This window comes from Haliotis cracherodii, unplaced genomic scaffold (assembly GCF_022045235.1).
Source record: "Haliotis cracherodii isolate W230 unplaced genomic scaffold, xgHalCrac1.p SCAF_3, whole genome shotgun sequence".
NCBI classification, from domain to species: Eukaryota; Metazoa; Mollusca; class Gastropoda; order Lepetellida; family Haliotidae; genus Haliotis; species Haliotis cracherodii.
This window is the reverse complement of record NW_027266286.1, coordinates 49,710,135-49,728,377: the sequence shown is the minus strand read 5'-3', so window position 1 is coordinate 49,728,377 and position 18,243 is coordinate 49,710,135. Positions and strand designations below refer to the sequence as shown.

Here is an 18,243-nt window from a genome sequence, read left to right as displayed (position 1 = left end):
GGCCCCCCATTTGAGCCCCTCTGTGCATTCTCATTTTATGACCTCACCAAGAAAACAGTATCCCTCTTGGCATTAGCCATGGCGGCACGGGTGAGCGACACAGTTTTCGCCAGTCATTATCTTCACAATGTGACTCTCAAGGACGTCGAAGGTGTACAAAGTTTTGGGCTGTTGGTTGTAGCCCAGCAGGTTACCAACCCCCCGACACAAATAATGAACACGCCCTATACAGAGCCATTCCATACAGATGCATTGAGGAGTAATGCAGGATAAGTAAAAAAATTAGTAAAATCTTAATATTTTTTGCATTTGTATACTTATCCTGCATTACTACGTTTAAGGCTCACCCGTCGCAGACTTGCCTCCCCACTTTGGCTTAAGAAACTTCAAATTATGTCTTTCTTAAGCTCGGGTGACAGACAGTGATGTAAAGAGGTGACCTAAGGTCACAGAGGTCGGGTACAGGACAGTGGCGATAGTCGTGAAAAGTGGGACTATGAACTGTTTATTAATTCTTCACCCAGGACCATCGCCGGTACGCTGTCCCGTTTTCTTGTTGCAAGGTAAGCAGTGAATGGATTAAGGAGTATACAAATGTACAAAATATTTAGATTTTACTAATTCTAGTATGAGTAGGGTATAAGTAAGTAGCCAAACCAGACCAAGGGGATATGTCTTCTCCTGATGACTCGTGGTACATATCCTCGTGTAATCGGTTTTCAGTCACATAAGAAACATTGCTGCGTCCTGACAATGAATGAATAGATATGGAACCTAATTGTTTTCTTACCTGTTAACTTGACTTTTACTGATGTTTTGCACAAATCAGGATAATTTTTTTCCCTTGTAATAATGAAGCAATCGGCCAAACTCTTCAGCTACCAAAACCAATTTCTTGACAGTGACGTCATCAGATATACAGTGATCTCCTTGAACAAATATGATGCGTAGGAGGGTTGCAAATGTTGTCATCACAAGTGATCCGTAAAATGAGTAATTTAAAAAAATAAATGTGCAAGTTACATGATGGTAGTTCTGGTGAATAAAAATCATCGCCATTTTAAACAATTTCAAATATTATGCACATATGTACATGTCTCACGTGTCCTACTCATTCTCCTTTTTCGTCGTGACATGGACACCAGAACTCCGAGTGCACATGTACTACCCTCACAGTGGTACACACTTTCAAATGTACCAAATGGCGACAAGAAGGGTGGGTGCACTGGGCCTACGAAACATACACAAAGGACGCACATCCTCGGAGTTCCAAGGGTTATGTATTGTGGCACTGGCAGCAAAGTTAATCTGAGTTGGCTTCTTTGTTTGAGTCAGAAGATTCTATGTTGGGATGATGCGAGAAGATGCCGGATATGCTTGGCTTGGGTTCAGTTTTTTTCTGCCTCATTCCAACCTTTCCCTTTTTGACTGGAGATTGGTATCCTGGTGTTCAATGATCTTCTCCAGAATCAAGTTCTCCATAAGTGCCTTGCCCCAAAAGATTGCACTGATGACTTTCCTTTTCCTTATCAGCTTTGATTTTTTCATTATAACATTCTGTTTTCTGCTGAAGATTGCCACACTTTCTTCTTGTATAACTGAATGTTCTGTACGGTCCTTCCACCTCCTTCATCCTGACAATTGACAATTGCCCCTCTTGAAAAACTGTTGAAAAGGCAAAGTTAATTCCCGTCATAGGAGCCAGCGCGTCAAAAGGATAAATGTGACATGCCTTGATAAAGGCCTGGTGATTTGTTTGACACACCCCTAAACTTAAAATACCCAAAATAGACACAACACTAGCTAGCCAAATAAATAAACAAACCGACCCAAACATAGCTAAAACCACCACACTAGCATACATACACGAAAATTGGCCAAATTGGTGTCACATTTACACGGACGGATCTTCAGATCCGACCTCCAAACACACAGGTTTCGGAGTCCATACCACACAACCAACTAAAACCACACAATCCTTTCGACTCCCAAACAACCAATCAATATTCTGGGCAGAACTAATGGGCATGGCCTCAGCCCTCAATAATCAAGAATCCAAAAACCACAAAAAAATCCTAATACTTACCAACTCCGTAAGTAGACTGCAAGCCCTCCAAAACAAAAATACCAAAAAACGACCTAAATTAATAAATCAAATACTTAAAAGCTCCAACGACCTATCTAAGGCAGGCAAACAAATAACCTTCTTGTGGATACCCGCCCATGTAGGAATATACGGTAATGAAAACACCGATAAAGCAGCTAAACTATCCCTTAAAATCCCAGAAATAAGCTTAAACTTACCCATCTCAAAATCAGAAATTAAAAGCGTAAACAAGCAAAAAATCACCTCAAAGTGGCATAACCTATATCTAAACTCAAGTAGCCAAATCAAAAAAGTACTCAGCAAACCACTAACCAAACCCAAAAATTTTCCATCCATCAAAAAAAATCAACAGAGTAATCACAGGACAGGACACACCAACCTAAATAACAACCTAAAAAAAATGAAAAAAACACACTACAGTTAACTGTGCGAAATACGCATCAGTCGGAAAGCGCACGTTAAATCTCCAAAGTAAGTAAGTAAGTAAGTTGACACATTGAATGTCTGCTTACAGAGCTGGTAGCATGGTTGTGCATGAACTTGTGTTGAAGGTTGTTGTAAGCCCTGCAAAATGGACCAAAACATCCGTCATCCATACGTTGCAAGATGTTGGATGTATGTCCAGGCAAAACAGACAGAATAGTATTATGTTGACGCTCCCAGTTTGGCGGACTGTCTCCTGTGACATAGCCTTGGCGCACGAAAGTTCAAGGGAGCGCAGTTTTGAACTTTCAGATCTAGCCAATGCTTGATGAAATTATAAAAACACTGCATGAACAATGGCTTGTCTGCATTGGATCGGTTGCCAAGATAGTAGCTAAATCAGTGGCAAGACTGGCTACCTCTATATGTGAGTTAGTGTCCAAAATCGGCCATGGCTTGAATGTAGATGACTAAATGTCTCTCCTCAATTGAGCCAGATTTGAGACAGTCTATTATCATGATATAACATTTATACTAAGTTTTCCTATAATAATAAGATCCACATCAAGTCCTTTTATGAGTTATCATGGTGTAATATTTATACATCATTTCATTTAATTGTAGTTTAGCAAGTAATACTTTTCATCAGGTAAAATGCATATATAAAATATCAGTAGTTTCAGTTATAGCTTTTTAGATAGATGCTAGCCTAAGGTAATGGGAGCGCATCTCCTAGACATACTATTCAATAAGACAGAAGTTATGTCTACATAGTTTAATAGATTTGAAGCTTTTAGATAAATGCTAGCCTAAGGTATCAAGATCCCATCTCCCAGACAAAAGATATGTCTACATAGTCTTATAGATTACCTTGAACTATTTTATTTAAGTAAATCTATATTAGAATAACATTCAGCAATTACTTAAATTTAGACTCATTAAGCATTAGCCCCAATACAAGCTCGTCTATAGTGCATTAAGGATTAGCCCCAATACAAGCTCGTCTATAGTGCATTAAGGATTAGCCCCAATACAAGCTCGTCTAAAGTGACACCATAATCTCTTTCAAAGCACCCAGTAAAAATGTCAACAAGATTAGTGCCAGTCAAACAGGATTAACAGGATTAAGTATTCCCCTCTGTCTAGCCATTCATTAACCATAAGGCACAGCCCATCGTGTATCAACCAATCATATTCCATTTTATTGTTCTAATTTTTTTAAATACATACAGAAACCAAATGTTAGGCAGAGAAGGGGTTTGACACTCATACCAAGCAGATCTCACAGCCCAGAGGGTTGTACCGACTCTCTGTGGCACCGTCAGCTATTTTCTAAGTAATTGTAAATAGTTCATTGTTAATTGTTCCTGTAAATAAAATTGTAATTAGTCTCCTGTGACTCCTGGCTCTTTGCTGACTAATTCCCCCAAGAAAATCAGCATGCCATTTGGAAGGTTTTGTTCATCCGAACATACCATAATACTATTCTGATTTCTCCACTGGTCCATACACAGAAGGTAGGAAATGGAACAGAGAAAGACAGTGCAGCCTTCTTTACCAACATTCCATTAAGTACAGCTTTATAAGCCACATCTAAGGTTTTGGAAGAACATAGGAACCTCTCTCAGTCGGCTGGCCATGCATCCAAACCTGTAAATCAAAATAACTAACATTTGGGATTTCTTTTTAAATTTTAAATTTCACATTAATAAGAGATGACATTGTATACACCCATGTAAAAGGTAATGTCTACCAATGCTTGTATCTGCTCACCTCGTTGAACTTGAATAATGTCAGTCTGAGCCAAAAAAGGACTTATCTCAGTTGTCACTGACGTGGTAACGTTATTTCTCGTCGCATATTGCAAGTTAATCATTTAAAAATGGCCAACCGAATACAGATTACGAAAAAAAACACACGATGGGAGGATATATGTTCTCTTTTCTGCGATTTTTACTTGACTTTTACACTTCAAACAAGGAGAAAGCTGAAACTTCTTATGGCCATTATTCAGCCTTTTTTGTACAAAAAAAGGTATTTTTGTTTGACCTTGTCTTGACCTTGCTTTTAAATTCTCTCAAAATACATATTGGCTATGTAAACTTCTTCCCCAAAGAAACTGCTAGACTGAGGGAGCTGAATGTTGGCATGTATGTTTCTCCCAATGGTGACGTCATGTTTTGTTCAAATCTTTAAATTTAAGTGTTAAATTTTGGGTCCTAAGTATTAATGCCAAAAATATTTGAATATCAATGCTGACAGCAAGTTTTGTTTAGTGGCTGTCTTTGTTGACATTTTATTATGTTTACTATACATATCCGGGCCCTGGCACTATTGGTTTTAGAAATTTTGCCATATTTATATTCTGTCTACTTGTTTTCTTATACAGATGTATTTCTTGATTTCATTGTAGATGAGGGCTTTAAAAAGGATGTAAAGGAGTTGATGCCTGATTTGATTGCCGTTTGGGAATGTGTGAAGGAGAGTCTGCATAGTCATGGTGAGATGGTCTTTCTATATAAAACATTCCATCACCAAACATTCTACTAGGACTTTGAAAGTGCTAATTGTACCATGTCAATGTACTTAAGAGTTTCCCAAGTTCATGGACTATTACCTGTATATATACCTGTAATGAAACTTATTGTGAGATGTGTATGCACCCACCACTTTTCATTACATCACAGCTTTTATACACATGTGTAATACATCATTCTCAGTCAAACTCTTTATTAAAACTATGATTACTATGGTTAGGATGTAGGACAGTTCATGCCGGACAGGTTTTCTTGCCTGATGCCTACAAGAACATGAGGATAGAGGAGAACTCCCCGCTAGCCATGCTTCTGCCATCCACTCAGGGACCCGGTATCTGCTCCTACATGATGCTGGAGTTCCTCTTCAGGAAGCACAATGAATTCATGGAAAAATACTGTGAAAAGATCAACTCCAGGTAGCTTTTGATTTCTGGTTTTGAAATGCTCAGTGGAATTCTACATTAGTATGCTAACACCCTTAATGTATAATTTAATTCGGATGTTGTATGTATTGCAGCTATGAGCGCCTGCCTGAGGTCAGCATGAGGAAACTTCACAGTAACCACCTGGTCAGCTACCACCCTGACCGTGACCTGCTGCCCCTTGTCCTGGCCAACTGTAACTACTCCTTTGAGCTGGGGAAAGGCACCACCATTGAGTATGACTTTGAAGGATTTGAGTATCAGCTCAAAGAAGTCATTCTTCAAGCCAAGTCAAGAGTTGCACAAATATCATATGTCATACCTGTGAGTGTAATGTGTATTAGATAATTATATGATTGTTTCAAATTTAGTTAATAAACAGGATTTTAGAATGAAGTATTATGATTTTGCATCATGTTTCTTGTATACCACTTAACATGTAGATGTGTCAGGTAATTTGTATTCCTCCAATGTTTTCTTTCAGATTGATCAAATGGTGTACAGGGCAGATTCAGGAAACATTGCAGTGTTTAAGACACTCCAAGACAGAATACCACAGGTTTGTATCACACATGAGTAACATCTGAACCCTGCACTGAAACACACATTCTCCAGTCCAGATGAACTTTGGAAGATCTAGTTGTACCCTATGAACTAAATATTGAAAATATTCAGCTGAGAAGTGGCATTGCTTGTCCCGATCAGCTTACTTGTATCTTTAAGTGGCCTTCAGAAGTACCGGTAAAGGCTAAACCATGACATGGTTTGGTTGAAAATTTAGAGATGATAGGAATGGAAAGGCAAGAAGGCCGAGAGCTGAATAATTTAAGGGCCTTCCTGTTGCCAAGCTTTATGTTCTCATCCAAGCTTGAGTTTTTTAACAACTTAAAATAAATGACATAATAATAAATCAATAACAATACAATCTATCAGGATAAATTAAGTAACCATCAAACAAAAACATCGCAACAAAGGATTTCTCTTACAAAATGTGGAGGACAATTAGTACATTTGTCAAACATAACATTTCCAAAATATGACTTCAAATACTTGTAAAGCCTTGGTGTTGAAACCGGTAGCAGTGTGTGAGTCTGCTTCCAGAAACAGGAAATATTTTTAGTAAAGTTAATGCAGGTATATATATACATTCGTACATACTTACTTGAATAGAAATAGGTTATTATGATGTTTGTGTAGAGACCTATTTCAGAATCTCTCAGGTTATAGTTTCTATCAAGTTATGGTCCAGGGATATTTTGTAGGATATCCCTAGGCATTCTAAAGAATAGCAGTGCAATGATACAGAAGGATGTCATATGATACATATCTTGATACATCAGAATAACAACACAAAGTCCATAATGGTCAGTTTTGTGCAGTTTGTTATTGTTCCATCATGTGCCATCTCCTTGCAGATGTAGCGCAGTTTTCAAAGGAGACAGTTCATCATTTCTCCTTGTATTACAACTAATTTCATGACCGGTCAGTGCCCTGAGTCATGTGACCACTGCTGTAAGGAGTGTCTTGTCTCCTTGGGGTTTCTTTCCATGAGTTCATCGCATCCACATGGATTATGTCGCAGATAGGCCCTGAAATCAGGTCTACATATCAGTTTGGAAACATTTGTCATGTACTGCTGCACCGGTAGCTTTAGGCCATGCCCTCAAAAAGGTTTGATTTGGAAGTAGATGTCATAACTTTCACTAGAACATTTGTATGCATTCTATGCATTCTATGGCATTTTTCTCTCTTGGAAATTGACTTCATGTATCACGAAAAATTGATATTTGCAACAAAATGACAATCTATTCTTTCACTGGACTTGTTCTTCAAGGATTGATTGACATGTAGTTCCTCTCATTGACCATTTAAATCCAAATACACAAGATATATGTTTATGATGTTCAGGAGCCCCTGTCACCAGCGGTGAAGGTACAAATTGTGTCTGAACTCAAGTCCAGCTTGCCAGACATCTGTGACTCTATCAACAACCTGGACATCACCACCAGCTTCCTCAAGTCTCTGGGAGGAGATCCAGACCAGTCACTGCAGACTTTCATGACAGATGTGCTCAAGATGAAACCGACAATAACAAGTCAGAAGGTTTGTAGAATTACCTTAATTATCCAACATACTCTATGGTGAAAGATATGTCATAACATGTTAGTCTCTGAAACACAGTGCCTATTTTTGTCAGTAATGTGGGGGTATCAGGATTTTGATATTTTGGACCACTGCGCCTGACAAGAAACCAGAAGCGTTAAACTTCAAGCGAGGGAGCTAACTCAGAAGTGATATGAAGTGGAAACGATTGGAAAATAATTATTTTGAAATGAATAATACATATGGAATAATATTTCCTATTTCAAGAACAATAGAGCTTTTTTGGAAGTTTTTCTTGGTGTTCCATGCCACATTGAGCTATATACTAACAGCTTGTAAATAATTGAATCTGGATGAAACACATTAGTTGATTGATATTATGAGCAATGATCCACACTATCAGGGTAACATGACATACAATCAACCAAGTTGCTGAGAGCCTGACAGGCTATTTACCCGGGTAGCTTGGCTCTTATGACAAGCATAGTTCTAAGCCAGAATGACCACATGGGTTCTTCAAAATACAATATCAGAACTGCACTGAGAAGGGTTATTTTTTGCAAATCTCTCATTATGTTATAGTTTGTTCACTATATTGAAGTTATTGTGTATATTTCAGGCAAGGCAGGTTTGTCAGTTCAGGCATGTTCAGTCACTGTGGCTTTTACTGACATTCCAGAAGTCTGTGATACTTGCTGAACACAACCAGGTACACTCACATTCTTGACACTTCCATAACATAGACGTTCTTAATCTTTGTTGGAATAAATACACCAAACCAGATACTGTGTTAGTTACTCTTGTGGTGAATATAATTGACTTCCACAGATGACCTGTGTATCAGTATGAATTTGGGTATGATTATCGATACCTGCTTATGCATAACAAGGAACAATGTTTAACTCATGTGAAATGTTGTATCCAGACATCAGATTTAAGCTACACTGTGACTTTAAAATAAGATGAGTTGGGCTTTTCTGAAATGAATATCTGTACCCATTTTTCACCAGCTATTCTTAGCAAATGCATAGAATCTAATCTGTTATTCATGCTGCTTGTTATTTTATTCATGTGTATGCAGGACCCATTCAGCAATCTTGACAGTGAGCACAATGTAGATCTGAGTGAGGAAGAGAGAACTAATCTTCGTGGGTTTTGTCAAAAGAAAAGTCCTGACAAGCTGGAGTTTTTCCTTCAAGAGATCTTCAACTGTCTCTTGCTGTGGGTGGCTGTACCTGCTGACAACTCAGATGGACCAAGTACAAAGTCTATGAGGTGTGTAAATCACAATTCCCTAAACTGAATGATTGTATTTCCTGCATGAAATATACAGTTGGTTCATTATGTTGAAAATGAAAAAAATGGATAAATGTGTTGTATTGAAGATGCTGCTGAAAATGGTAATGTATATTTGGATGGTCTAATAATACAAAATATATCCAAACTATGAGTTTTTTTCCTCAAATCTGGAGATGACATCTCTAAGTATATGATGGCTGGGGTATAATATACATGCATAATGTGCCTGACATGTAGATATATGGATTTATCATATAATGGGTAGGTTTCTCGGCAGGATAAAGCCAACAGATAAAAACTATAGCAGTTGGGGTCATATGTGGATAGAGATGCAAATATCAAAGGTCAAGTAGGGACTACTTTCACAGTTAATAAAGAAACATGGCATCGCCCTCATCATTTGGCGATTGAGTCAGAATTAACCATCAGGAATCTGGATAAACTACAGGGATAATTGCTATCATTATCAAAAGAACAGTCTAATATACTGAAAATCAGTGTCTAACTGTGACGTAGCTAAGGCATTTTATAAGTTTTGGCAACTTTGGAGATATAAATTTGAAACAATTTTGCGAGGGCATGAGGCCTAGCCAAGCGGGATCAGTAGCCATAGATGTGCTTGTAGACCTCTGTGGCTTGAAACCTACTTCACAAATTAAAATAGTTGGATTTGACCGAAATATGTTTGAATTGTTACCTTGTTTCGTTTTGTCACTGGTGTACATCTGACTACACTTCTTAACGTTATGACAGGATCAACTGACTGTCAACAACGTCTGACCGTGGCTGTGACGTCTCATAGACTAGGGTTAGAGTAGCTTCCCTTTGACAAAGGGCAGTTACTCTAGCGGACAGACCGATGGATTGCTGCGAAAGGCAATTAAAAACAATTGTTGTTTTGCGTATATGTTGCTTTGCCACTGTATAAGAAACAGATTTCGGTTGGAACTATATTGGCTACTGTCACTGTCCGACTGACACATCACTTACCCTGTGACGTAATAAATATTAATGCGCGCATTCCAGGAAAACTCGCAATGTTTCGGTAATGTTTGTGAGAGAGGGAAAGCGATTTTGAAGCACAGAATTAAAGAATGACATTATATGATAAAGAGGTTATCACGCTTGTGTGTTTGGGGATGGTAAATATCCTGCATTAGGAATAAACATTGTATTTAGCGAGCCTTAGGCTAAATACAATGTTTATTCCTAATGCAGGACATTGTATTTAGCGAGCCTTAGGCTAAATACAATGTTTATTCCTAATGCAGGATATTTACCATCCCCAAACATTCGCAAGATAACCTCTATGGATGCAAGGGAATATAAAACATCACCAGAGAATAACCAGTCTTGATTATCCGCCTAAACAGATTCCTTTGGACATAAAAGGCAAAATATCTATGTAAATGGATTAATGGAAAATCAGTTATGACACCAGGTGTTTGCATTAAAATCCAAAACACTCATAAGACACATCTCTTAAATTATTAGGAGCGAGTAAGTGAGTGAGTATTGTTTTATGCTGCTCTTAGCAATATTCAAGCAATATCACGGCGGGGGACACCAGAAATGGGCTTCACACATTGTACCCATGTGGAGAATAGAACCCAGGTCTTCTGCATGACAAGCAAACATTTTAACCACTAGGCTACCCCACCACCCCAAGCTATTATGAGGTTACATTAAGAAACATGGCATACTGATTTATATTTTCTTATATTTTCTTTGCATGATATTTGCAACATAAAAAAATAGGTTCCTACTTGAAATGCAAAACAGATATTTATGCTAGAAAGTCCAACTAGCTGTGTTTTTTACTTTTGTCAATTGTGTATAGCTTTCGCATTCTTGATTATATATCTGATTTAATTGAGCTGATTGTTGACAATGATTCTATTTCAGCCTGAAAGATTTACTGGTAGGTCACCTTGATCGTTCACTGTACAGTGATGAAGGTGTGGGAAGCAGATCAAGCAGCACTGATCAGACCCTGACAGAGGATGACATTGCCTCACTCCCATCTAGCATCAAGGGCATGCACATCCCTGACACTTGGCTGGTGCTGCTCCAGGAGATCAACCAGCGCAGGAAGGAGATGTAGCTGGTGCAAATCTGATCCCAGAGTCAATAGATTATACAGTTGTACATGTGCTGTACTTCAACCTGATGCCTGCATCAGCCTGTTCATGTTCTCTTGTGTAGGTGGTGCAACTCTGATCCCAGTGTCAACAGATTATACAGCTGTACATGTATTGTACTGAATCTGTACAGAATCATGTATTTTTTAGCTGATGTTGATGGTGGTAAGTTGTTATTTTTTTACATGCTTCTTTTAAATTTATCAGTTGTTTACTGTGGAGTGTATGCATTTTATGATTAGTTTTTGTATGTTCTTTGATGAATCATGAAGTTTTGTAATAAATAAACAGTTATTTTGTGTTTTATATGATACATGTTTTCAGCATATATATTCAAAGCTGTTATGGTTAATGTGTTTCTTGACTAGTTGTAGACTACTTAGTTGTTAACGTAACTCTAAACTGATTATGTAACCCATAAATATACATCTAAGTTAACCTAATTTAGAGTATATTAGAATGTGTGGTATTGTAGCTTTGTAAATAGTGGATTGATAAACTGTAAGGAGCTAAAGGATTGATATCAGACCTTTATCATACATACATTTTTGCAATCAGTGTACTGAACAGTACACATGTATTGACATTTACTCGGCATCATTATTGAAGGGTCACCTAAGTATGTAGGGTGTCAAACATGAACATATGCCAACAAGTTAAACTCTTATTATCTTCATGACCCCTCAATTATGATGCTGAGTATATTTGGTAACATTTTGCAACTTATTTCCATGATTGGTTGTTTGCAGAATTTTACATGGATTCCAAACCTATATATATATATATATATATATATATATATATATATATATATATCATACTTACATACATTGAATTTGATTTGAAATAGTGTATTTTCAGTTATTTATAAAGTATATATTTTGCAAGTATTTATTCTTATGCTTTAGCTTCAGAGGTGTATCACTATTTTAGGTATTTTTGTCAACAGTGTTTTATCTCTTTTCAATATGTTTTTTTCTGTTTTACAGCTAATCAGTTGCATCATGGGAATATGTAATAGTTGGTTATGTTTTGAAACAGTTACCTTTTATCTAACAAATCTAGCAATTTATGAAACTTGCTATCAGCTTACTGAAGTTATCTACGTAAGTATACCATATGATCTACAGTAAGTGCTGTGTGTGTGGTACCTACATGATTGTCATGGTCAACTGCCATTTCTCTAATTTACATTTTGTGTCAATAAGATATAGCAGCAGTGTTTGAGTGAAACTATTTTATATATTAGCATTTTAAGTTGCTGTTGTTTTTGACAAGGTTGTGACAAGTGTGATAGACTAACTATCAATGCATCAAACAGACCATCAGCAACATTCATGTTATACAGTTGTTCTGCATAAATAGAGATAGGAGTGGTTGAATAAGTTTAACTGTGTTATCATTCTTGAAACATTTTTTGTTTTTGATTGATTTTTTTTAAATAATCATGTATGCTCCTAGGGACCAGTCCCATGTTTGTTGAGATCATATCTCCTGTGCGTGTTTAAAGTACAATTTGAGAAAGCTATTGGATTTGCAGCTAGACGTAAAAGGCAATCCAGAAGCGGGAAATCTGTGGATTTTCTCAGAAAGTGCAAAATCTATTGATTTGTTTTGTTATGCTATTTAGGCATTTGTTTTAAGCCTGAGGAAAGTATGAGAATGGATATTGTATGTAGCAGAATTTGCTGTTGAAGTAGACCTCACATAGGATCACAGTAGATACAACTAGTGTGTCCAGTAGTTGGATGTTGAATGGTATATTTTGTACAGTTTTGAAATGAATCCTTGCAGATTATTTTGTTGTATTACAGTGTTCACATTGTCTTAATTGGCTTAGTGAGTTAGTGATTCACAATTCTGGATTCCAGTGTTTAGAGAATGATTACTGCTTTGTGTCATAATCAATTTCTTAGCTAATCACAGCATCGCTGTTGCTTTAACTCTAAGACTATGTTTCATTTTATCAAACCACTTTGTACAAACAAACATCTTTACAATCATCATCATAAGGGGTTTAGAACTGTGGAGTTGTTCATGTACATAAACTGTATATATCTGGTGAACAAGTAGTGTCTTAATAGTACATTTAGAATGTGTTGCAATAATTCCGAATATTTGTATTAAAACATTCTTCATATAATATTAAAAATAAATTTTAATCAAATTTCCAGTTTTAGGAAGTACAAATGATTGCTGTTACTTTCTTTTATATAAGAGCACTGAAGAATGTCTGTATGTATGTTGATGTGTTTCTGCCCATAGTATCCATGTACCAGGATATGGTTTCATCTGTACGTAGGTGGTATATAAAGAATTATCTAACACTTATCTGTAGAACCATTAGGAAGCTTATATCTGTATGATTGTGTAAAGTGTCTCTGTTCCCTTTATCTACACAATTATGCACTGTAGTTGTTTATGAAATTGAGGTTTGATATTGACATGTACATTTATCATTTAGATATATCATTTCTTTAATAAATATTGAAGAATTCTTTATGACTGACATATTTTAATTGTTTGACTGCCATGAACGAGAGGTAAATAATGTGACTAACCCTCTTTTGGATAATGTTTTAATGTGCCATATGTGCTTTTAAATCTGTTCATAAATATCAATCATGAAGTATCTTGGCCCCCATTGTTATAACTTCTTATCAACAAGGAAATTCACCAAAATCATCTACAACCACTTGCAATGTTACAAACAGAGCTCGTAACCATCATGACAGTGTCCAAAGTGTATGTATAAATTATATAAATTACCATGTACCGGTAATATGCCTCACTTCTCTTATAGTCACACATTGTAAATAGCCATCGCTATCTGTGCTACTGTGTAATATGCATCACTTGTCATATAGTCACACATTGTAAATAGCAGTCACTATCAGTGCTACTATGTAATATGCATCACTTGTCATATAGTCATACACTGTAAATAGCAGTCACTATCAGCGCTACTGTGTAATATGCATCACTTGTCATATAGACACACACTGTTAACAGCAGTCACTATCAGTGCGACTGTGTAATATGCATCACTTGTCATATAGACAAACACTGTAAACAGCAGTCACTATCTGTCCTACAGTGCAATATGCATCACTTGTCATATAGTCATACACTGTAAATAGCAGTCACTATCAGTGCTACAGTGTAATATGCATCACTTGTCATAGACATACACTGTAAATAGCAGTCACTATCTGTCCTACAGTGTAATATGCATCACTTGTCATATAGACACACACTGTAAACAGCAGTCACTATCTGTCCTACAGTGCAATATGCATCACTTGTCATATAGACATACACTGTAAATAGCAGTCACGATCAGTGCTACAGTGTAATATGCATCACTTGTCATATAGACACACACTGTAAACAGCAGTCACTATCAGTGCGACTGTGTAATATGCATCACTTGTCATATAGACACACACTGTAAACAGCAGTTACTTGCTGTGCTACAGTGTAATATACAGGACATCACTTCTCATAGAGTAAGGCTGTAAATAATAGTAATCAATATCTGTGCTATAGTGTGATATGTATCCTTTGTCATATAGTCACACACTGTAAATAGTAGTCAATATCTTTGCTACATTATACCATGTTTCACCTCTTTCAAAATAACTTTTTAGTTTCAGTGTTTAATGAACAAAAAAAAGTAATTTTCTTTTAATCATTGATTTTACTTAGATCTGTGGCTTTAACAATATTTGCTTAAATAACTTGACTGACTTGCTCAGAAAAATCATTTCTAAAAGTCATGAATTATTGTATATAACTCTTGAACATCTTAAGCGTCTTAGTGTCAGCTTCAAATCTTATACGTAGATCGCGTTAGGTAGGCGGCGCATGTATACTGTTTTGTTGCTCATCTACCACCTAAGACTCCACCTCTGTTAAACCGCTATAACGCTCATCAATTATTTTGACCCTGAAAGTAGCATTGTAGCGAGGGATAACTGTATAAATATACATGTATGTTGTACTTACAGAATTGGTTTGCATGTTATGTATGTTATAATTATAATTGCAACATTGATCATATGAATATCCAGTCACTTGTGCCTTTAAGTGTCTGAGCATTACTGTATATATCAGTCAAGTTACCCATAGTATATAAGATATATACTCAAAGATGTTAACTTTAACTGTAAATCGAGATCTATTTTCATATTATGTGCATATCAAACTGTGTTGTTCTGTTCACATCAAGACCGCCTCCGTGTTCTAATGGAAGAGCGTCCGCCCGGAGAGCGGAAGGTCTGGGGTTCGATCCCCAGCCGCATCATACCAAAAGATGTTAAAAGATGGTACTTGTTGTTACCCTGTCTGGCGCTCGGCATTAAGGGGCTAAAACAAGGACTGGTCAACTCGGAGTCAGTATACTGTGTCTGAGTGGGGTATTCATGTTAAACTGCGGCATGGTATCTCAGTGTGCTAGCACTATAAATCGGCATCAGTCTGGACTAGTACAAGCAGCCACACACACACACATACACGTGCATGCACATTGCTATATAAGTGCAATAATCTTGGACACAACGTTAAACCCCATTTCACCTCACCTCACCTGTTCACATCACTACACCAAAAGTGAATTTAGTCTTGATTCATGATTTATTTATCTGCTGTCTTAACTTTCTTAATCTCACAGTTTAAGTATATCCATTGTTTGTGGAATGAGGACATCTGTTTGATGCCCTTGATGTTATGGATGATAATTCCTACATACGGTCATGGGTTCTCAGGCACTGAACACAAATAATCCATCCTTTTTTTGTAAGTGCAAACATCATTATCATATGTGTAATGGGCAGTCTGAAACTGTGTGAGGGAAGTTGTCAGTCTTTAGAAGCACCAATATGTTTATTATGCCAAAACTGTTATTTTATTCATTTTTCCATTTCAAATCACAAAATATTTGTGTCATTGTGGCAAGAACAAACTGTTGTATTATAGTAATTAATCTAATTCTGAAATGTATTTTTGGCCATATAATATGGACATGTTAACAACTGATTTCCTTATCTGTTAACTTAGAAGCAATATAGTACATGTATCAGTCAATTAGAAAAAAACCTCTTAATAAGAATTACTATGTTGTTCAATATTTAGTTAACTGTTTTAAGTAATTCATTTTTCTTGTCATTATGAATCATGTACATCCATATCTAGATGATTATTATTCAAGACAAACGTTGTTCAGAGAGAATGTGTTTTTTCACAACTTGTAAATTGTAGATGAGATTTTGTAAGGATCATTGATATTGTCCGATTTATCTAAGTGTTGAATTCCAGTATGAATGCATGTTTTATATTTACCATTATGTACAGTGAGGTTGTATTGGGAGAAACTGATTGTGAAGTTAACAGACTTTCTTGTCATTTGATAAAGATCACTAATCACGTAAAGTTAATGAAGGTTGATGAGTTGTCAACAAACATGGGAGAGGTCTCAAATACTTATGTTCGGATTGTTTGATAAATTTGTCTTGTTTAACCAGTTTTATTTCAACAGAGCTCTTTTTTATATTTCCAAAATGTTGTGATGATACACATGTGAAAACTGATATATGTACCAATGTAATGATTTATTTGCTTTTATTATTAAACCAGTTGTGCTTTGTGTACTTTATTGTTGTCTGTCATGTTACAAAGATAGAGCCACAAGGCCCTGTAGCTCATCGGAGTTATTGGAATATTATCAGAAAAGAAGGATAAGTAAAAGAAACTGGAAAGGTATTTGCATTACTTGTGAAAACAGAAGCAGCCCAATCCACCAATAGAGGTGACTGCTGACCTCACAAATATCTTTGTTCTTTCATATGTTGTTCAATGCACCACTCAGTTCGATGCATCGATAACCCAGAGATCGAATTATATCTCTATCCTGTGATGAGCAGTGCTGTGGACTCATTCACAAACATACCTTTGTTTTGGGGAAGTGACTTTCACATATCCATCACTTGTCATATATTGCTTGCTTATGTGCATGTAATTTGATAGAAACGGATATTTTATTTGAGTGATGCCATCCCAGATCAACGTCTCTCTTTGATAAAATAAAAGCGACAATAAGCATGTGTTTAGGAATCATTATCAAATATTGATGGTACTCGGTTTACCCCTCTGGTCTACGTTAAGAGCACGACCTTTGGCAGACCAACTCATGGTCATAATCGATGGTCAATGATCCGAAGATCCTGATACATATAAGGAGTGTAACAATGCACAGAAAACGTGTTTGACGCTGGCATTGACGTTCCAATCAAGAGGCTAAATGCAGCAAAATCAATTCCAGGAGGCACCCGAATCCTTGCTGAAACTCCAGGAGTACAGTTCTCCATAATCTGAGTAAATGCATTCTTGAAAGTCACGTGACACACCACAAGTTCACCTCAGCTCAACTGAACAGCTTTTTTCTATCAATTTCGAATTTGTTTTAATTTATTTACAATGGTAGATTAAAACGTGTCTGTTAAATAATTTTGTTGTTGCAGTATCACTCGGGGTACATGAGATTTTATGCGTCCCTCGTTAGCCTCCGTCTCGTGGTATAATAGCTAACGAAGGATGCATAAAATCTCATGTACCTCGAGTGATGTTGCCACCACTTATAATGATAGGAGAATGTATGTATTGCCATGTGCTGACAAATTGCAATAACATGGATTGCAAATGATGATGTTAGATGTTATGTGTGTCAAGGTTAGATGTCCAAGAATGGCAAACACCTTATGTGAATGAGATCCGTGCTTGATAGAAGATGCAATATACAATATGGTTTGATGTAAGAAACATTGTAGACTGGGTTAATAAATGTAAGGTGCAAACAATTCCATAACATACACACATTCATTTTGGGTAAATATTTACAATTATATTTGTAGGTATTAAAGAATTATTGAGAGGCTGTTTCCAGTCTTAGTAAGACCTTAGTCAAGACATTTTATGCAAGGCTTTATGACGATAACATTTAGTGACTCTCAGGCAGTGTGACATGATGTCCTGTTGCATGGAGTACTTTGACAATCCATTTACTTCAACAGAGGACGTACCGAGTCCATTACTGTAAAAGGGCACAAGTACATCTAGGCTCACCTTTTCGCAAGGTCCACAATAAACTCTCACAACGTGATAGTTAAGGTACAAAGATGGGGGTAAAATTTCATCCAGGCTGGGGGGCACGGGTA

General features: G+C 36.7%; 1 protein-coding gene across 1 annotated transcript in view; it reads left to right on the top strand.

Moving 5' to 3' along the window:
• The window catches only part of LOC139473602 (E3 ubiquitin-protein ligase rnf213-alpha-like), a 351,622-nt gene extending 340,475 nt beyond the window's left edge, over positions 1-11,147 (top strand). Inside the window, exons 85-92 of the mRNA XM_071256275.1 lie at positions 4,944-5,030; positions 5,288-5,483; positions 5,585-5,813; positions 5,974-6,048; positions 7,398-7,592; positions 8,212-8,301; positions 8,674-8,867; positions 10,797-11,147. Coding sequence (XP_071112376.1) covers positions 4,944-5,030; positions 5,288-5,483; positions 5,585-5,813; positions 5,974-6,048; positions 7,398-7,592; positions 8,212-8,301; positions 8,674-8,867; positions 10,797-10,995 — 1,265 coding nt within the window. The 3' untranslated portion in view covers positions 10,996-11,147. The remainder of the gene's footprint in view (positions 1-4,943; positions 5,031-5,287; positions 5,484-5,584; positions 5,814-5,973; positions 6,049-7,397; positions 7,593-8,211; positions 8,302-8,673; positions 8,868-10,796) is intronic.
• The last annotated feature ends 7,096 nt before the right edge of the window (positions 11,148-18,243 follow it).